This window comes from Melospiza georgiana, chromosome 3, assembly GCF_028018845.1.
Source record: "Melospiza georgiana isolate bMelGeo1 chromosome 3, bMelGeo1.pri, whole genome shotgun sequence".
Lineage (NCBI taxonomy): Eukaryota > Metazoa > Chordata > Aves > Passeriformes > Passerellidae > Melospiza > Melospiza georgiana.
The window spans coordinates 72,339,800-72,362,125 of record NC_080432.1 but is presented as its reverse complement, the minus strand read 5'-3'; the positions used below and the strand labels follow the sequence as shown (position 1 = coordinate 72,362,125).

Sequence of the window (22,326 nt, the reverse complement as noted above, 5' to 3'; positions counted from 1 at the left end):
TGACACTTGTGCTCAGTGTCCCTGTCCCCACTCACCTCCAGTGGGAGGGTTCCAAGGGCTGGCTGTGCACGCATCAACAAAACAGGGCAAAAGATCTGGTTTATGCAAGAGGCTTGCACCAGGTTATCTATAAAAGAAAACAGGTCAGGCCCTCTCACACTTTTCCTTCTCTTTCACTTTCTTTCTCATGATCCCAGCTCCAGACCCTCCAACACAGCAGGACCAAGGCAGGATCTGAGGATCTGTGATATTCTTTGTACTCTCTCTCCCTTTCCTGTCTTTCTTTCTCTCTCCCCTTGCTTTACGTGGGCAAAACACAGCCAGGGATATTCTACCTCCCATACTGAACTTTGTTGTGGGCGTAGGGAGCTCGTGGAGTTGTGCTGTGGCTTCTGGGCTAGCACCTTTGAGTAGTTTGTTTTGCAAGTTGAGAATGTAATGAAGTGTATGGTACAAAATTAAGGTACTTGCTAGCCACACTTGTGAAAATGTATTGTAAGAATTCAAGGGCTTGCTAGCCAACAACTCGAGGCTCAACAGCGGGCTGGTTGCCAAAGTTAAAAACACAAGAGTTCAGCCTGATGAGAATTTACAACTAATATCACCCCTCTACTGATGAGTCAGGATACCATCCCTACTCTATTTACAAATCAAAGTAGGAATCTTTATGAGCACACATTCCACCTGCTCCCTCAGATCTGGTTTACATGGATAAGCCAACCAGCAAAAGCACCAGGAGGCATTTAGCTTGGCTTCTCCCACCCAACGCCCTGACAGGATCTGGCTCCATTTGGCTTCAGAGAGGCACCAAGTTCTTATTTAAGCAGGAAAAGACCGTCTCCCCTTCCTTCCCCCAGACAAGCGGCCTCTCCCACACGCAGCCCTTTTTATCTGTTTCTCCACCAGCTCCAGCCACTCTTATAATCCTGTGCGCATACCTTTACATCCTTTTATCTTTCTTTGCCAGCCAGATTTTAAGGCCTATTCGGTAACTTCAGGTAAACTCAAAATTTTTAGTCTTTATATAAATTATCACCCTTGAGGCATTCCCAACACGAGGCTGTACAGCCAGAGCTGCACAGAGTCATTACTACCAGCGGTCAGAGCGCCCGGGGCTGCGTAAAGCAGAGCGCATTCACAGCAAGACTGTCTATTCTCCGCTGCTAAATTACTGTTCATTATCGCTTTGCCGCCATAAGCTACAGCCGCTTATTTTGAGGGACGCCAAATCCCGCTGGCTGCAGCCCTCCGCGGGGGCGAGCGCAGGGGCAGCCATTCCTCGTTAAGATACCGAGCGAAAGCTGCGCTCCAACCGAGGCACTCTGGTTGCGGGCCCCGCCGCCCGCCGTCACCGCGGAGCGCACGCTGGGGCATCGCCGCCGCGGAGCATGCTGGGAGCTGTAGTCCCACGGCCGCACGGCCCCGCTCCTCCGCTGCTTCCCCGAGGGGCGCGGCGGCTCCGCCAGACACGCTCCGGCCCCGCAGCTTCCCGGTGGGCAGCGCTGCTCGCCCCGGCCGGGCATGCGGCCGCTGCTGCGGCGGCTTCTCCCCGCGCTGTGCTCGGCGGCGGCCCGAGCCCTGCTTGCCCCGTGGGCCGTGCCCATGGCGCTGCGGCCGGCGGAGGGAGCGGCGCGGGCCGGGGTCGACGCCCGGAGCGCGGCCCCGGAGCACGGTGAGAGGCGGCGGGGTGGGGGCGGAGGCAGGCGCTGGCGATGCCCCGCGCCCGCCTGCCCTGGGGCTGCGGGCGGGGGAAAACTTTTCAACTTCATTATTAAGTTGTTAATGATGGAGCAGGGCTCTGGCACTTCCCTGCCTGCCCCGCTCAGTCCCTTGGCTTGCCGACAGTGTATGCATCCAACCTGACTGAGCACTACATCTGCCTTTTTTCCCCCTAAGTTTACTACTACTCCTTTTCTTTTTAGTTCCTTAACTGGGTATGTGACCTGGCTGAATATTAACCCTACAATTTTTTTCCCACAAGAAATTATTATTATTATTATTATTATTATTATTATTATTATTATTATTATTATTATTATTATTATTATTATTATTATTATTTCCTTAGCTATGGTAACTGTAGTGCCAGCACTGGAGGTTCAAAATGCGTTGACATTAAGACTGTCTATTTCTACAGCAGCTCGCAGTTAAACTGGCTCTAAAGGATTCATTTGTTATTAAAAATATGAATAGAAAGTAGTGGGTGGAAGCTCAGCAAGAGTCAAGGAGCCCCAGCCTTCTTGCCATCAGGCAGACAGGGGGGAATGGAAGAAGGTCCCAGCTCAGAGGAAGAATCTGCTCTTGGCATCCCTTGCCTCCCCAGGTGCCCTTACAGAATAGGTAGGAGGCCGTGGATCTTGAGAGTCAGGCAGACAACAGTGGAGAAGGTTTATCTGGAGAGTCTTCCAGACTAATGGAGTCAACCAGGTGGATCACAAATACACGTATTAAGAAAAAAATACATGTGGTGGGTGACTTGCTTCTGAGGGGAACTGAGGGCCCTGTATGCTGGTTGGACCCATTTCACAGGAAAGTCTGATGACTTCCTGTGGCCCTGGTAAAGGATATTACCAAGAGACTCCCTGAGCTAATTCTGCCCACTGGTTACCACTCACTGATGGCTGTCCAGGTTGATAGTGACAAGGTTGATGAGAAAAGTACCAGGGTAATCAAACAGGACTTCAACCACTTAGATGCCCACAGGTGTATGGATCTGGATGGGATCCATCCTAGGGTGGTGAGGAACTGGCAGAAGAGCTCATTACAGTGCTGTCCATTATCCATCTGTCATCAGTCATGGCTAACCAGGGAGGTCCCAGGCAACTGGAGGCTGGACAGTGTGATGCCCATCTACAAGAAATGCTGGAAGGAGGATCTAGGGAACTACAGGTCTGGCAGCCTGACCACAGTGCCCAGCAAGGTGACAGAGAAGATCATCTTAAGTGTGATCATACAGCACAGGCAGGACAACCAAGGGATCAGATTCAGCCAGCGCAAGTTTAGCAAAGGCAGATACTTCCTGACCAACCTGATCTCCTTTTATGCCCAGGTGATGCACCTGGTGGGTGAGAATAAGGCTGTGAATGTTATCTACCTCGACTTCAGCAAAGTCTTCAACACCATCTCAGCACACTCCTGGCAAACCTCTCAGCCCATGGCTTGGACAGGTGCACTCTTCTCTCCCCTAGAGAGAAGTGGTGAATGGTGCCGCATCCAGCTGGCAGCTGGTCACTAGTGGTGTACCCAGGGATCAGTGTTTGGTCCAGTCCTGTACAAGATCTTTATTGATAATCTGGATGAGGGAATTAAGTCTTTCAATAGCAAATTCACAGACAAGATCAAGTTGGGTTGGAGTGTTGATCTGCAAGAGGGTAGGAAGGCTCTGGACAGGCTGGATCAATGGGCTGATTTCAATGATATGAGGTTCAGCAAGACCAAGCCTGGGTCCTGCACTTTGGCCACAATGATCCCCTGCAGCACTACAGGCTGGGGACAGAGTGGCTGGAAAGTGGCCCAGTGGAAAAGGACTGGGGCTACTGGTGTGACAGTCAATGAAACATGAGCCAGCAGTTTGCCCGGGTGGCCAAGAAGGCAACTAGCATCCTGGCCTGGATCCGTGATAGTGTGGTCAGCAGGAGCAGGGCAGTGATTGTCCCGATGTTTCTGGCACTGATGAGGCCGTGTCACTCAACTCCTGTGTCCAATGCAGGGCCCTTCAGTTCAGGAGGGACATTGAGTTGCTGGACCATGTCCAGAGAAGGGCAATGGAGCTTGTGAAGGGTCTGGAGCACAAGTCTGATGAGGAGCAGATGAGGGAGCTGGGAATGTTTAGCCTGGAGTAAGAGGCTCAGGGGGATCTTACCTCTCTCTACAGCCACCTGGAAAGAGACTGTAGCCTCCACAGGTGGGGATTGGCCTCTTCTCCAGGCAACCAGCAACAGGACAAGAGGACACAGACTTAAGCTGCACATGGGAAGGTTTATGTTGGAGATTTGGAGGAAATTCTTCATGGAAAGAGTGATTAGGTATTGGAACAGGCTGTCCAGAGAGATGCTAGATTCATGTCTCTAGTTCTGTTTAGGGAAAGACTGGACATGGCACTTAGTGCCATGGCATTGTTGACAATGTGGTGTTCAGTCATAAGTTGGACTCAATGATGTCAGAGGTCTTTTCCAACCTAATTGATTCTGTTATAAACCTATTAAACACATTAACATAAACATGGTGAACAGGCAATAGTGCTTGAAGATCAAGTCTCACTGTGATCTGTGATACTTATGTCAAATAATAGAAGATTTTTCTGAATCTGAAGTCTGAATCTGAATCTGAAGTCTGAAACAATAATCTGAATATGTAGAGAAGGCAGCTGGCAATTAGAGAACAATCAAATGTGTTTTATTGCTCCTTATTTTTGTGGTCTCCTTTATGAGGTACGTGGATCATGATTTTTTTTTCTGCTGGATCAGACGACAAATGCTGTTGAAGATCAGCAATTACTTAAATACAAATAAAGGAATAATGGATACACCTACTCATATATGAAATTCAGGCAAATATAATTAAGCATGCAATTAAGAAAAAAGAGCTCATCCTGGAACAGCTTGATGGTGAAGGAGTTCCTATGGGAAGCTGGTGTTGTACTCTAGGTTTCCAATTATCAACATTATGTCAAGAAGTTTGAAAAATCTTGTTTTCAAGTTGTATTAGTGACTAGAATGCAACTCTTGAATTTTGTTGCTGATTTCTTTAATTAGTATTTTCAAAGAAGCGAGGGAGGTTTTTTTGGGGCACAATCTGTAGAATTTAGACACAGTTCAGTTTACTGAAGGTGCATTGTTAATTACTTTAGCTGTGCCTTTACTATTGTGAACAGGCTGCATTTTGCCAAGTGGCACAAGTACATTGCTTTTTGAGCAGACAGAGCCAAGGAAACCTGTAATCTGCAATATACAGCCCTCAGTTTTATGCGAGTCCTTGTTCTGTAGCTGATGCTACCTTAACAAACCCCTTTTGCTCTCAGCTGGTGATTCTGCACTGCTGAATTTTGAGGTTTTCTGCCTCAGTCTGATCTACTTGTTTGTTGGTTTCATGGACCTCTGTCTTGTCCTTCACTTTGAGATCTCTTTGGATCCAGGGTTGTTTCCTGTATGCTCATGGATACCAGAAACAATCTGTTTTGTGTGAGCTTTAATCTAAATGTTAAGTAATAATTTTATTACTGCTTTAGCATCTGTTTGTTTGCATAGTTCTTTAGTGTCTGTAGGGAACAAGTAACAAATCTAAATACTTTGTTTCCTTTGAATAGCCTGGGGGATAAAGTTAGATGTTAGACTACAACCACAGAGTGATTTATGCTTCCCTACTTTAGCCTGGAGTGAATTAGCATTTAATCAGGTTGTTCTTTTATTTATCTTCCCTAGCATAAAGTGATATGTGTAAGGAACATTCCACAGGGTGATAATCACCCACACTGGGTCTGTAATATCGATTTTATACATGTGTAGCCTTGCATGCCTTAAGAACATAGTGTACACTTTTGCTGCTGAATTTTCCTCTTAGGCCAGATTTGGGCCATCCACACTGGGCCTGAGAGGAGCTTTGAAAGTGTGTTGTCTGTAGTAATGAGCTGTCCTGGGATAAACTGCAATCCTAACACACAGCTCCTTCCACTACAGTAATCCCATTGTGGAGTTGTCCCAAAAGAGTATTGCTGGGTGCCTGATTATATGCCCATTTTTTGCTGCTAGAGAAGATTTTGCTTCTTCTTCTTTATTTTTTTTAAGGTATGACTTAATATGCCAATATTAGAGTTTACTGATGCAGAAGCGTGAAGCAGACATAACAAAATTACTCATGCTCAGTTAGTTAGTTACTCTTGGGAAAAAGATTTTTACAAAAACTTGTTAGTGGACATTATTCTGTCCTGTCTGACTTAAAATATTCTGTGATTGTGATATTATTCTGAGGTAGAGCTTCATGTATATCTTTGTACATTGCAGGATGTGTTTTCATTCACATTGACTTCCTTCCTTAGCTTAAATGCTAAAAGTCAGATTTTAGAAGGAGAAATTCAGATCATTGCTGTCTAAAACATGCTATGCTGAGTGGGAGATGCAGGAATAGAGTGATCATCTCATTCCTGAATGATAGAGTCAGCTGAGAACTCTCTTATATGTGGAATGATAGGATTCCCTTCCTGCTTTTTCATGCCTCATTTTTAGTGTGTTTACAGTGGAATTAATTTGCCAGTGTTTGTCTGCACTGAATTTCATATGCCATTACTGTTATCTAAAATGAACTTTATGTGATGTCTGAAAGGTATTATTTTTTATGCTCAGTTGTATTTTTTGCAGTAATTTCATTTACTTGGAATCAAACAAGACCCTAGGTTATTAAAATATAGAAAGCAGAACTCTATTTTTTGCTATTTCACATAAAATGTTACAGTATTTTTACTGATCTGTTGACAAAGAAGAAGAACAGGATCCTTGCAGGGTTATGTGTCAATATTTATTTGCTGATAATTAATGAAATGTTTACTTGTTGTGCAGCTTATGTATAATGTCTCTTAGCTGTTTATATAAAAAACTAAGACTCAGTGTGTTATTTTAAATATATTACAGATGGGCTGGAAAATATACAGCAAAAGAAAATCTTTAAAGAGAATATGGAAAAAACACAACAGAGTGAAGAGCCATGTGCTGCTGATTCAGTAGATTCTCTAATGGCAGAAATGCCATTTGTGGACACAGATATTGAGGATGAACATGCTAGTAAGTACATTAAACAGAAGAAATGTGAAAGCTTAGACACATCATGCACTCAGCTCTTGGTTCTACCTGTTGGCAAGGACACATGGGCCAGGCACATGGAACAGTCTCCCTGAAAACAGGTTACAGTCCTGAGCCTCTCTTATTACTATTCAGTCCTGCAGTACTTGAGCGTATTAAGAGTTCACCCTTTTGTTATCCTGTGGAGCAGTGAGTCACAGAATAAAGACATTTTGTATGTCAATTCACATTACTGTATGTGAGCTTCTCAGGTGATGGGTTTTGTGAGCTGTCCTTCAATGTGTATTCCCAGCATGATGCTGGAATTACACTTTTAGTTGGACAGTGGATGTCTGCAGCCTGGTCAGCTTGTGGGTGTGTATCAGGCCATGTGGTGGGAGAGGGTCTGTAAAGGCTCAAGGAGATGAGCTGAGAGAAACACAATTATGTGTGAAGAAATAACTGAGGACACACACATTTCTTTCTTTATATCAGAAAGTGTCTCTGGGAAAGGAGGAGGTAGATGGCAAATCTGGCTGGGATGATATTCTCTCCTGGGCTGGGTTTGGTTCCTGTGATATTGGTTCATTAGTCTTAGTCTACTACAGCTTTTAGCTTTAATAATCCTATGTATTGCTGCATTTTGTATATCCAAATGCAGAATGCATGGGATTTTTGAAGTTTAATATTGGCCCTTCTGCTCTACAGTCATGTCCATGATCAAGTATGGACAATTTGCAGGCCTGTTGTCCTGCTGCATACATTGGCTAAGGGAGGCTCACTGGTTTTGAAGCCATGTGTCTGTCTGTGTTTGCAGCTTATAAACCTGGCTTAGAGGTGTAGGCTGTTAGTTCAGGTGTGGTACTTCAGATGTATGGCTGCATTAATTCAGGTCAGAGTTGGATCCCAGTGAGACAGTTCAGAGCATGGGCAGAGCAGGTGAGTGGGAAGACATGCTCCAGTCAGTTGACTCAAGTCCAGCTCCTGTTGCTGTGATACTAAGAGTGTCTTTGTTTAAATGTCTGTGTGCTGAAAGTGACTTTGTTCTTTTTCTCTTCAGTGCATGCAACTTCTGAACTAAGTATTAAGAAGAAAAGAAAGAGGACTACTGGAAGGGAGATTGAAGAAGGCACTGAGATAAAAAAGAAAAAGAACAAACAGTATCAGCCAAATTATTTCATTTCTCTTCCAATTACTAATCCAAAGGTGATATTCTTTATTATACTAATTTGGTATAACCAGAATTACTTCAACAGCCGCATGGGTTTATAAGAACATTGTTTGATATTGTGCAAAAATATTTTTTTTCAGGTAGTTTTAAAGAAACATTAGTAGTCTATTCAATGAGTAATGCTATGTTATGTAACATTTTTTTTGTGAATAAAATTGCTTTTCTAAAAAAGACTGGAGGAAAAATACTTACATTTTTATTCAATTTGTCAGTCTTATGGATTTCCCTGAAGCTGGCTGAAATTTACCCTCTGCAGTGTTTAGTATTGCCTATTTTGTTGTTCTTGTAGAATAAGGAAGGGAGACATTCCTATTTAATTTAGTGAGAAAAATTCCAGCAATATTTTTAGATTTCTTTATAGATACAAACTCATATTTGGATCTGTTACTGTTTTAACTTGGCAGTTTGTAGTTTAGCATTTTACAGTAAAATGGTTCATCTTATTTAAAATTCAAACAACTGTTGTTTTAGTGAGATGTTGTTCAGATAAATTCAGGAAATGCAAAGAGCTCTTTAAGAAAATGTATTTCCTTGCAGTTACATGAGTTGTCTCATTTAGGCAGTAAATGAAAATGATTTCTTACATCCTGCAGGTTGTCTCTGGTACATCTTTGATATCTTTTGTGTCTGAAACAAGGAAAGTAGGTGCCTTATGTTTAAAAAGTTGAACCCAACAGTTTAACAGCATTTGCAAATTTAGTTTGTGGGATTTTTTAATATCAGAAGCTATCTCAGATGAATTTTAACTCATATTAAAACTCATTAATTCATTTTAACTTAAATACATCTGTATTATCAGTTCTCTGAAAAAGTAAAATAAGATTAAGAAAACACGAAATGAGACTAAAATAGGTTTGAAAGTGACACTGCAGTCTTTGATTCTTCAAAACATATGTGAAGAAGAGATTTTAAAGGTTGGTTTTGTAAGATCCAGGATAGCCTTTTACAAATATTGTAGGATATCTTTTGTGACATCCTTTTTTAAAATATCTTCCAGATCTGTTTAACAGGTTCCATGATTTAGCAAGTGCAAGAATAATGTAGTGGTTATATAATCTGGTAATTGAGAATTCCTGCTGACAATTGTTACTATGCCCAAGGGTTGGTTAGGAAGATCTTAACTATGCTTGGCTTTTTATATGCCATTATTTAATCATATCTTTTTTATATGTCACTATTTAGTCATATCATTTACAGAGGTAAAGAAATAACTCTTTAAATTTAATCTCAGAGCATTTGAGAACTCCGGGACTTTGCTAGAAAGTTTTGTTTATACTTGCCTTAGAGGTAGAGTTGTTCTGAAAGTAGAAAATACACTATTGGAATTTTTATAGGTAATATCAACCAAAATTTAGACACCTGGTTTCTTGATAGTCAGAGTGAATTTGGTAATTGCTGGTAGTATTTCAGTTGGTAATGAGAGACCTTTATTTTTAGAAGAGCTTATTTTATTCTAGTGGAGTATTTTAAGCATAAGTATTGTTTATTTGTTTATTTGTATTAATTTAAGCTTTACACAGAGGAAATTTTGTAATAAAGGATATTTCTGAAACATTTAATCAGCTGTTCCTCTTGGAAAATGAACGGTTTCCTTGTTTTCATTTTAATTGTTTTGAATCTTTAGAAATGAAGTGTTCTTCCATTAATTTTTAATGTATATTGAACTTTGCATTATTACTTGTGCAAAAATAGTTAAATAGATTATGATCATTGTATCTTTTTCTATTTGTTCAGGGTTTTTTTTTAAGTTATGACTTTCATGATATGCTGTTGCTTGGTATGTTAGCCTTTCAGGGTTCTCCAGTCTTGACTATAATTGTTATTCATCTGTTAGGTCTTTAAAGCTTTACATTTACTTACTAGTAGTATCCTTGTAATAAACACTGCAAAACAGTGTTATTCTGTTTTCTGTTGCACCTCAGAATAATGTACTTAAAGTAATAGAGAAGAGATCTTGAAATGAGTAGTTGAGGCCTTTTTTTGATCTTTTTTTTTTTTTTTTATTAATTCAGAGGGAGGAATTGTTTAGTGTGATCTGCCTTAAAAAAGGTTTTGGATTAAGTTAGGACATGTCAAGTAAAAATAAATAGCATGATAGCAGTTGAAATGTAAGACAACACATTTTAAGGTAATGTAAATAACATGTTAAATAGCAATTCAAAGTTTTTATTTATGCAATGGGTCAAAGCCTGTTACATAGCATTGGGAGAGTCCTAGTTTGCTTCATTAGAATATTACACTCCAATGGTAATTTCACCTTAGATTTATTGGAGAAAACAGAAAAAATGTGAAATTGTGATATGCATTGTGATGGCACACCTGTTCAACAGCTGTTGTGTTACACTTTGATTGCATAACTTAAGGGAAAACATCTGAAAAACAAGTTTCTAGAATTCAGAAAAACTTAGCTGAAAACTTTTTTGTTTCCTTTCCAATTGTGTAGAGCATTGTCATTTAGCCAGAGAAAGAGGATATGCTCAACCTTCTTTTTATTTTACCTGTATCCAAAGGGCAGGATTTTTCATACTTTCTTGATGGATTTAGCAATAACTTTTCTCTGGAACCAATAACTGCCTGTCTTTGGACTTAATCTTGTTCCAAAGCCGTATTACTTGTTAGGTTTTTAGCTTGGTTTCCTAATAGAGTTTATACAGCTATGAGCCTTCAATGGGGTTTTTTGGGTTTTCAACCTGTTGTCCAGTTTTGGACAGAAAAATTGACATCTCAGAGGTATTAATTTCCTACAATTTTTTGTGTCATTGGTGCTTGCATGAAAGAATGAGCCTTGAAAGAACATGCTTTTGTAGCAATACTACTGAAGGGAAATATAGGGATATGGGGACATGGGATATTAGCTGCTAAACTAAATACTTAGTAATATTGATCCCTTTCAGAACTAGGATGCTTTTACCTTCTGTGAAAACACAGTTCCACATCTGATTTTCTGTACTCTGAAGGGCTTGTACACTTACATTTATATTTTTTCTTTTGCCAGGTCATCGGTGCAAATTAAATTTTGAAGCAATAGTTGAAAATTTAATAGAATTGGAATTAGTATGGCACATTTAATTTTTGAGTTTTGTTTCTTTTTTTTGCTTTAGCTTATAAACTTAAATAATTATTCAGTCAATACATTGTAATTAGCGGGGATCACATTTACCAATTCTTTGCTTAAATATGGATTAAATTCCTCCTGTATCTGGGACAATGAAACTCTTATTTATCCAGGATAAGATCAGTTCTGACATATGAAGGAAGATGGTCTTTTTACAGCATGATTTATGATAAAATGTTGGTGGAATTTTCTTCATATGTCCTACACTACTTAAGACACTTGTGGTTTTGTAAATGCCATATCCCCTTTTCTGGCAAGTACCTTTTACCTTCCATCCTTCTCCCTACCCTTGCTACCATCAGTTCATTTGAGTTATGATTTAGTTATATTTATATGACACTACTAGATATCTATGGCTCATTAGGTAAAACTTTTGCATGGCAAAACTCATCTTAACAAATTCAGTCAGAAAAATACTGAACACTCCCATTAGATTGTGTTTCTTTCCCCCAGGAAATTTATATGTTCCTTATGATTAACAGAGCTACCAAAATATGTCAATGCTTTTTTTATACCTGAGAGCTACTTGTGCTTATCTTATGAAAGTCCAGTCTGTACAGTACATTTGTGAAGTGTTCACTACTGAATTTCAAGTAAGTAAACAACAAAAAAGTGAGATTGGAGTTTTCAACATGCTTCTTTTAGATTTTATACACCAGAGATGATTTGTCTGTAATGTCTTTGTTCACTGTGCTTTAAGAAGGTCAGGTTTATTTGACTTGATCTAATTTTCACTAACATACTCAAGAATTGTTGCAGGTTTTTGGTGTTTTGTTTTTTAAATTGCTACAATACAATGAGCATAATATCAAGCACAGTAAACATTTAGGATACAATTTATAGAGCATGTATAACCAAATAAATAATTTAAATTTAAAACAATGTAATTCCAGTGTTTTTAAAGAGAAGGACTGATGAAGTTAGAACTCTATACTTGTTGCAATGAAATTTGTCTAAATACATTTGAAGGGAGTATATATCTTATATCTGTCTATTGGACAATATAATCAGAATTGCAAATTATATATCTCTACAAATTATTTACTAAATATTCTGGTTTTGTATGTGCCCAGTCCTGCAAAGATCAGGTTTTCTTCAGTCACTTACCTGCGCATAGCAAGACAGACATTTAGCAGAGTGGGCAGAGTAATTCCTTGAAGAAGCTTTTTGTTGGTATTACTGGCAGTGCAAAACTGGATGATCTTTACCTGCTTCAGGAGTTTATGATACTTATGGGAGGAAGCTCCTATTAAGATGTGATGGGGAGTGTCCAGTGATTTATTAATCACTCTATTTGTACCCAGTTTGGGTTCACTCGGGTCAATTAGCACAGCTTTGTCAGCAGATAAAACTTTCTTCTGCTAGAATGGTTTTTACATGAGTGTTTGTTTTTAGTTTGAGTGCTTTCTTGTTCACTTGCATGATGGGATACAGTAATTGTTGTCATGGCTAACTGTTGTTTCTGTGTCTTTCTTCCCAGATTACTGGCAGTATTCAGGCTGTCCAAGATGCAATAGTACAAAAGGATCAAAGGCTTTCCAAAGCAATGGTTCGCTCTGGCTCATTGCATGTCACCATGTTTGTGATGCATTTATCCAGTGAAGAAGAAATTAGCATGTAGGTATTTGGTGTAAATTAAGTATATACTAGTATTTTTGCTTAGTTGAGTATATACTAGTATTAAGTGTTCATAAAGAGACTAGCAGGGTTAACAGACACTTTTTTCTGCCATACACCACCCTAATTTACTAGGGTTATTGAGCATTTAATTCATTTTGTCTTTAAAATGCTAGTCTTAATATTAGCCATTTTCATAACTTATATGTCATAAACTCTGAACAAAGTATGTGTTTTTCCTACTGTGTGCTGAACTTGCACACATAGATCTCATGTTTGCTTAAGGAATTCTTTTAAAATAATGTTTTGATATAGGGGACAGGGGAATTAAAAATCGTTGAAGTGCAGATTGCTCATTAGAAAGTGAAAATCCAAGGTAGAATGCAGGAACTATTTGGTAGTCAAGGGCATGCTTCTAATAAGTAGAAGTATTTTGGCTGAAAGCATATGACACACCTAAAAATAATGAATGATCAGTATATCTAAATCAGTTGCCTTGTTTTTCCATGCTTGTTTTCTTTAAATGCTATATCCTTGAGATCTCTATCCTCCTACCTGTCTTCTACTGTGAAGTTGCAAATTTGTCAGCATCAATAGTCTGATCTAAGGGGAGAGAAACAGCCAGGATCAGAGAATAAATAGGCAAGCAAGGGATACTAGGTCTGGTAGATTCCCTCCCCTCTCCATGTGCCTGGTTAATGAGTAAACTGTGATAGCACCTGAAAATTCGTGAGAGCAACCACCAGCTGTTTATGTGAGATTTTTTTTAAAAGGATTTGAAGCAAACTTTAAAAAAAGGGAGCATGGGATAGTACTTCAAAGCACATGTGCCTCTTCATGAGTATTTTATAAGAGTCCAAAAGTGTATACCAAAACAAATATTCTCCAGTTCAGGATATTCTGCTACTCTGTGAGCCCCTTCTCAGCTTTCACTGTCTGAATGCCACTGAAGCACTGACTTACAGAGTTCTTCTCTGCCTCTCCCAGCAGAACTCTACAGTCCAGGCACTCAGAACTGTCCTCTAGTCAGCAGCAGCTTCCTCAGAGATTCACCCCTTTCCTGGCCAGATGCCTCCTATAGGTTTCTAGCTCAGCTATCCTCAGGTATTCTAGATTGCATGTTCTTTTTAATGAGATTTAAAAAAAAATTCATAACTGATGGGTTTTTTTAATCTTCTGGAAGATCTGCTGGGAGTAAAATGCTGAATTTGCCTTCTTCGTGCTTCACCAATTTTTGTTACCAGGTTAATGGAAAGAAACCAAGATCCAGGCTGGCAAACAAACCTGTGTGTAATGTAGGGGGAGAGTAATCTCTCAAACAAAGTGCAGCTAGTCAACGGGGCATCTGAGAGTTCACAGATCCTTAGGTTTGGATCCATCGAGTTACTTAGATATCTACAGTTTTTCAACTGTGTTTGCACAATAGTGCCTCTGTCTATACAGAAATGAAATGTGTTGAATGCTATTTGAAGTCAAATGCGTGATAAGAATGTGCTAAACATAACATTCAATTCAGCACAAAGCCCTTTGTATGCTATTTTAGTACATACAGCTTTCACCCTGAAAATGGAACATCTGTATTCTAGGCCACTCTTTCTAAGGGAATCCAGACCTGCAATTCCCATGTGAGTTTCCTAAATGACTGTGGTCTGGCCTTCATGAATACACTATACATCTCTTTTTGTAGGACTGTATGAAATCAAGAGTGTGAAATTTTGAAACTAGAAAGAAAACAAGCAATCAAGACTCATGACAGCACTCCCTTAAAGCCAGGAAGTTCTACTCTATGCTAACTGTGCATAGTCATGGGGTCAGGTGCTAGAAATCAGGATGCCTGCCTTTGCAGTAAATGCCTAATTATGAGATTATAGTGTCAAGGTTTTCTTGCTTATTTTCTGTCAAAGACTCTGTGAATCTCACCTTTGCATTACAAGTAACAGGAATGGCAGAATTGAGTTTGGCTTTTTTTGTGAGATTGCTTTTTCTAACAATTGATCAAAATTGAAACTCAGAAATTTCTAAAAAGAAACTTTGTGAGTTTTAAGGACTACAATATTTATGTTACAACAATACAGAAAGAGAACAGGCATCGCTTCTATAATTTTAGCTTGTGTTCACTTAGAATAGGCTGTTTAATTATTTTTTAATTTCCTTTTTGACTTTAGATCAAAGTGCTTGTAAACTTTTTGGGTATCTCTGTGGATTAGTTGCACTGAGCATAATTACCCGTTGGCATTGTAAATACTATTTGATATGGAATAACAAGAAAATACCACTGTTGTGTTTTTAGCTATTGACTCAGTGGAAATGTTTGTCCGTGGACATTATTCTTACAAAGCAATTGTTAGATGTTATGAAGTGGTTGATAGAATACAAAAGGCAAGATAGCTAGAGTGAGATGACAGCTATTTTTCTACATATTTTAGTGTTTGTAAGATTATAAATAAAAGAAAAAGTAGAACTAGATCTTCAATGCCACAGTGCTAAACTGAAAGCACAGTGCACTGTGTGGATTGACCTTTCATGGAACTCATTGGGTGGACTTGGGCTGGTCAGTGAGTTCTGCAGCAGACCCTACAGTATGGAAATATAAATCTTTTTTCAGCTAAAGAACAGAGCTTTCCATGGACTTTCTTTGGACTAGTTCTCTTATGTAAAAACTCCAGAGATGGATTTTAGATACATTCATGAATCGATACTTAAAAGTCCTCTGCAAGCTTCAACTTAATTTGACTCAGTGTATTTGAAATATCTGTACTTGTTTTGGACCAATTTTTAGGTTGATGTTGGTAAATAAATCTATGCCTGCTTACATGTGAAGTAATCTGACAGGCAGAACCAATATTAGATGGTGTTTTTGAAAGATCTTGAAGTACATAAGGAAGACACAGGAACAGGCTTGTCTAACAGTGATTGGAGGGTAGGTAAGTGACAGAGACTATACTTACAGTAAAATATCTTTTACAAGAAACAAGGAACATTGGTGTTTAAAATGGTTATAAAGGAGCTAAAGCACTTCTAGCTTATAGATTAAAGCCCTCTGAAAAGACTACAAGGGGACTCTATCAGTGAAGGATATTCTGTCATGTAATCAACCTTCATGTGTTCCCTGGGTTCCAGTTAAGCACAGTTCACATCGAGTCACCTTGTTAAACACAATGAGAATGTGTAGAGATTCTTGGAATTGTAAAGGCTTCAATGAGATAGTTTAACCTACCGTAGAAATCGGTGATTGCTTTCATCCAGCTAGGACAGAAAAAGTAAACATACCTCTTTTGAGCATTTCTAACCTATTACTGCCATCTAGCGTTTATAAAATCTGCATCGATTTGGGGAAAAGATTACATTCAGGTTAATTGAATAGAATTTAAACTGTGAGATGTGAGAAATCTTTTAGAAAACACTGAAATGTTTATGTGAGTTTTTTTTTAGAATTTAAATCACTTTTAGTTCAGGTCAAAACAATTATTTCATGTAATTGTACATGCACTTGATGTGGCGAATTAAGATGATTATTAAAAGGTTTCTACCGTTATTGCAGTTATAGTGTGCATGTCTCTTAGCTCTTACAGAAAGTAAATGTAAATTGAGATTATACTTCTTTTAATAACAGTTCTCCATAGCTTAATTGTAATTTCCATATAATTTTATCATTATATATGTAATGTCACATCTGCTTATAATTTAACTAACACTGTTGTAACTTTGACTGAAGAAGAATCTTAGTTCACTTGACATATCAGGACAGGAAAAAAATTAATTTAAGAATAGAAAACAAAATGCTTCTAAGTAATCATCTTTTTTAAATGGGATTCACAAAGTAATAGGGACACTGTCATGTTAGTGTCTGGATACCTTGAGGACTGAGATAAACTCTTTTAGGAATTGCACCCACTGCTAAGTCTGCCTTTATTATTTGTTTGGTTTTACAGCACAGTGTATGAACCACTTTACCTTTATAAAAAGGTGGTAATAATAATAACAGCAACAACTACTGTATTGATAGAAAATAGTGCAAAAGTACTGCAGTAGATATTAAATTGGTACTAAAAAATCTTTGTTATATTTATTGATATAATGATTAATAGCAATATTAACAGCAGAAATATATTTGACATTGGTCTTTTCTTTCAACAGAGCAGTTGGTGCTCTTTCAGACAGCAAGGTTTTTGTAGATGATCTCCTGAAAGGAAAAAGAGTGGATTTGTCTTTTCAAGGAATTGATCACTTCAGAAATCAAGTTGGATTTGTGAATTTGGCAGAAAATGATCATACAGCACTACTTAAGGAAATAGCAGGTACAACTTGTCAATCTAGTTTAAGTGTTTTAAAGACTTCTCAACAACCTGAATGAGAATGGAGCACAAAGATAAGTTTGTGCTAATTTAGTCAATATTAATTTACCTTTAACAACCGTAAATGCTACATAATTAATTTCCTAACCTACTTTGCATATTTCAAAATTATGTTAATGAATTACAGACAGTACTGTTTCTGATAACTTTTTATTCAGTATATGTAAAATACATAATGCAAATTTGTAAATGGGATGTAAAGACTCCATGCTACCTTGTTTTGGTCCCATTTTTATCTGCCTATGAGTCTATACTTAAACTATGTTGTTTACAGATATTTAATAAAAATTCTCAAAGAACAATACTGTCTGTAATTCATTGGTGTCCTTTAAAACTATCCCAGCAATTCCAACTATTCCTTGGAAAGATTCTTTAAAAGAGTTTTTCAGTATTGATGAATTATCTTTTGTGTTCTGAGGAATGTGAGGTCACACCATTTTTAATAGAGCAATAACCCATTTTGCAGAGTAGCAAGGACTGCTGCTGTCACACCACCTCTTTGCAGTCCAGTACAGAGGGAAAAATTGAAAAAGTCTTTATTAATACAGTCTTTCCTCTAGCAATTCATTAGTTTCATTTCTGAAGTGCAGCTGGTTTGACCTTTTACAAAGACCTCTGTTGAATTTATTAAGGAATCCCTGATTTGCTACTTCAAGATTATGTATGACTTCTGCTATGTTCTAAGGTGAATTTTGATTTCATGTTGTTCTTTTGTGTTGTACATTACTGAAGGAGAAATGTTGAAAACATAGTCAATAGAAAATAGATGAAGTTAAATTAGCTTCCAAATGGTAGGAAAACATTTAGTTCCATAAATTATATAAGAGAAATTGTTTGATAATAACATCTGAATGTGGTCATTGCATGTCTTTTAATACGAGGGTGGATGTAGGTTTGCCAGAGATGGAAGTCCAGGAAAAGCAGAGCTAATGTGAATCTTCTGTTCTAATTTCCTATTTACTTCCCAAAAATTCATTAAAAGATGTTAGCATAATTTAATTATCTACCAGGAATAGTGCTAAACAGTTCTGACAGAGGTTTGAGGAGTATTTTAATAACTCTTTGTAAAAGTCTTTTTAGAAATTGTGCACTTACAGTGATGTATACAATTACAGGACATTTTGAAAAACCTTTTTTTTCTGCTTTGCTGCACCACAGAATATTTGAAGGACTGTTGAGGTTTAGTCCCAGCTGGCAGCTCGGTCCCTCACAGCCACTCGCTCACTCTTCCCCAGCCATTTTGGGAGAGAGAGTCGGAAGAGTAAAAAGTGAGAACACTTGTGGGTTGACATAAAGACAGTTTAATAGGGAAAGTGAACACCATGCACTCAAGCAGAGCAAAACAAGGAATTCATTCACCATTTCCCATGGGCAGGCACATATTCAGCCCTTCAATGATTCAGCAGGGCTCCATCACTAAGAGTGATTTGAGAAGACAAATGCCATCCTCCTTCCTTCTTCTTTCCCCAGCACTGTATATGCTGAGGGTGATACCACACAGAATGGAATATCTCCTTTGGGCTCAGCTGTGTCCCCTCCCAGCTCCTTGTGCACCTCCAGCCGCTTGCTGGAGAGGTGAGCTGAGAAACAGGAAAGGTCTTGGCTCTGTGCAAGTGCTGCTCAGTAGTAACCAAGACATCCCTGAACTAACAAACCTTTGTTCAGCAGAAATCCCAAAAATAACCCTATACTAGGTACTATGAAGAAAGTACTCATTCAAAACCAGCGCAAATACTAATTTGGAAAAAGTAATGAAGCGCTTGGTTTTTAGTTTGATAACTACATTGTAAATGCTGCTTGGAGCTGATAAAAGTGAATAAGTGAATCCTGGTTTTTTACCTACAGGATTTACAGATGTTGATTTTATGGATTAGATGCGTGTTATGGTCTGACCATGAGAGGGAGCTTGTCTTTCACAAAGAGAAAAATTACTCTTCTCTTTTTACATACAAATATTTCTTTTACTTTTGGTCCTTTGTTTTTAAGAAATGTTGATTTGTTGTCTTAAATATTTTAATTCAGTTAGGACTGCGCTGTAGTACAACAGTCAGGCTGACATGCAGTACAACTGACTTAGTAATTTTCTTTTACTTTAGTTGTCTATAAATGGCATTTAGTTGAATCTCTTTGAATTGATTTCCTAGCAGTCAACACTAGAGAGTGAGATAAATGGAAAGCAACTCACATCTTCTCTAGATAGATTACAGCTTTACTTGAGCATAAACTTACATTGCCACCATACCAAAGCAATCTGACCCCTTGTGCAGCCACATGGAGAATTCAGCTGTGGTAAAATGAACATTTTTACCTTTGCCAGTTAATTTTTAGCCTGTTTAGCTTGCCCATGAAGTTTACTGTATAGCTGCATAACTGTTGGCAGAAGAGATAGGAGCAGTGGCAGGCATGGGGCTGGAGAGGAGCAGTCTGTTCTGACAAGGATGATAGTTTAAAGCTCATCAATGATGAGTTTCTTTAAAAATTGTGAATACACACATTTAGCATCCATTTGAGGGTGAATTGCATTGCCCTCCCTTCAGGCAGCCTAGGGAAATAGTTTAATTCAGTTAATTTAGTTCACTTTAGTTACAGATGGCTGAAGCTATGACAAATGAATTTTGCCTCTTGTCAGTTGTTCTTAGGTCATTTCACATGGTGAAAAAATTGGGAACTCAAAGGTATTGTAATTTTCCATTAGAACAACTGATTTGTACAAAGTGAGCAAAAAGGTGACAGTCCAAATTGCTGTTGTTTAGTTAGGTGGGACTGGAAGTATTCTGTGAAATGATGAAGTGATTCTCTAAAATCATACTGAAAATGAAGACAGCAAATGCTTTTAGGTTTTAATCTACATTCTTTTTCATATTGTGCTGCCTAACACTGAATTACAATAGCTCTGATAAATAGCTCACTAAAATGAAGCAATATGCTTTCTGTGGTTTAAAAGAAGGTGGTATCACTCCCTTCTTTTTGTGGTCATAACAAACTTGTAGGAAGCATTAGAATGGCTTGAAGCCAGTATAAGAAGAAAGTTTTATTAGGAAGTTCTACTTATGTTTCTTTTTCAGTTTAAGACTTCAGCATCACATTGTCACTGTCTTGCAAGGCTTAGCTTATGTACTGACATTGCTAGGCTCAGCTGCTCCATGGATCCTATTTTATGAATGAGCTCATCTTTCTTATGAATATGTGTGTGGTGATGGAGAGAAACAGAACAGCCCATACATACTCCTGATAAGTGCTTGAAATATCAGTATGGCGTGCTGATACATGGCAGTGGTCTGGGACAGCTCACTGTAGAAAAGTCAAACTAATACACAACCAAAGAGCAGTGGAGGAACTACTGGGAAACTGGCTTGACTCTGGCTTACCTTTTGGCCCATCTCTTAAAAAACTCTTGGAATTTAATAATTTTAGCAGGGCTTAACCTGATCGTTCTAATGGTAAGTTATCTATGCTCAGCTTTTCTTCATTTACAAGTGTAAAGTCAAAAAAATCAATAAAAAGAATACTGTTTCTAAATTATAAACCTTTTAGTTGAAGGGACATGGTTTTGAGACAAGCAGAAATTAATAGTCTGGGAGAAAACCCACATATGTAGCATGTTTCTGTATGTGATGAAGTCTTTGGAAAGAAGATGGCCATTTGTATTACAGAATATGGCTCAAGAAGCAATTTTACTATGAATTGTTCTGTATTGATCTAGCTGTTGGATTTTTGAGCTTTTCCCATGAAAAGTGGTTCTGAGTAAGCTTCATATATCACATTTCTATTCTAATTATAGGGAAAGAGTTGTCTAATGGATTCAGCTGCATCCAGTGTAAGAGGCAGATGACATTCAGTAATTTTGACATTATAAAAATTAGGTACAAAATGATATTACAGAGTACTTCAAACTGCATGAAAGGCAGTCTAAAAGCTGTCCAAAAATTTGTTCCAGGAAGTCATTGAGCTTGTAAAAATAGCTTTAACATTTCTAGGGTATACTTTGAAGCTGCAAACATCAGTCAGCCTGAGGCTAATAAAAGAAAATATAGATTTTGTTTGATTTTTCAGTCTAAGTCGTAATGATTATGTCTAAAGGAAAGATGGAGGATATTTATTTGTCAAGACGCCTGGGCACTGTCTATTTTTCTCATCACTGGCCTCCAATTTCTTTTAGTTTAGGTAATCTGCATCATAAACTTTAACTTTTGTGTATTTGCAGGTCAACAAATCCACTTTTATGCTGTCTCACAAGCCTAGAACTTTCTCTTGCCCACAGCATCCATGTATCCTTCCCAGTTGCTTTTAAATCCCTTTTTGTAACCACTTCTTCAAAGAGCTTCATGGATATTAATAGCATTACATTGTCTTGTAACCTTCCTGTACTCTCAGGAAAGCATTTCTCTTTATTTCTTTGTTTTCCCCTCCCCTTAGTCAGATTTCATTCTATTTTTCATTATTTTTGAGGAAGGAAACATTGTGTTAATTATGTTCATAAGTTACCTTAACTAGTAACATGTCTGTACATGTCAAATTCTACAAGAACGGGGCTATGTGTAGTCCCAGCAAGCCCAGTGTTTGAGTCTGTGATGTTTAATATGTCTGTGCCATGACAAAGGTGTGTGAGAAATCCAATGCCCCTGTAGACACACACCTACACACAAGTAAAACTGTTAAGTTTAAAACTGCAGTATCTCTCTCTATGTGCCGTTCTCTTCTGACCCAGGTTTTCACTGTTTTTTCTTGATTGGAATTGCCAGATATGAAAGAGGATTTTGGAAGGGTAAATCAAACAGATACCAAACAAAGCTATTTCACACAGAACAAAGACAGGCAGGCCAGTGGTTCTGTTCAGCAGGATAAAGTGCAGGTGCCCAGCTGTCCCACCCAATTCCCACACAGTCACAGCACTGTCTGATCAGTCTGCCCTGCTGACATCCCTGGGTTCATCCCTGGATCAGAGGCACACTGGCAAACCTCTGCTCTGATACTAAGCTCTTCCCAGAGTTAGGAGGGGATACCTGGAGAGGTGCAGATCTTCATCAGCACAGATTCTAATCGCAGAGTGTCAGATAAGACTGCATGGCCTAAGATGTGCTGGCAGAAAAAAAAAGGAGTTTTCAGAGGAGGAAAAAAAGACTGCTATGCACAAGACCGAGTCAGAACATCACATGGTAATGTAAACCTGGGTCTGATAAGATTTACCCTTTGCTGGTATGTCAACATCAATGGGTCCCCAAATTGTGCTGTTCAGAG

The 22,326-nt window shown here is 38.5% G+C and overlaps 1 protein-coding gene across 3 annotated transcripts in view; it reads left to right on the top strand.

The window, feature by feature from the left end:
* Positions 1 to 1,521: 1,521 nt before the first annotated feature.
* AKAP7 (A-kinase anchoring protein 7) overlaps positions 1,522 to 22,326 on the top strand; it is an 80,080-nt gene continuing 59,275 nt past the window's right edge. For 2 of the 3 annotated variants that reach the window (XR_009114245.1, XM_058020151.1), the window contains exons 1-5: positions 1,522 to 1,672; positions 6,624 to 6,773; positions 7,831 to 7,976; positions 12,597 to 12,733; positions 16,871 to 17,031. Coding sequence is in view for 2 of the 3 variants with exons in the window: in XM_058020151.1 (XP_057876134.1) it covers positions 1,522 to 1,672; positions 6,624 to 6,773; positions 7,831 to 7,976; positions 12,597 to 12,733; positions 16,871 to 17,031 (745 nt within the window). In the remaining variant the exon portion in view is untranslated. The remainder of the gene's footprint in view (positions 1,673 to 6,623; positions 6,774 to 7,830; positions 7,977 to 12,596; positions 12,734 to 16,870; positions 17,032 to 22,326) is intronic. The other variant, XM_058020152.1, reaches the window with a different exon arrangement.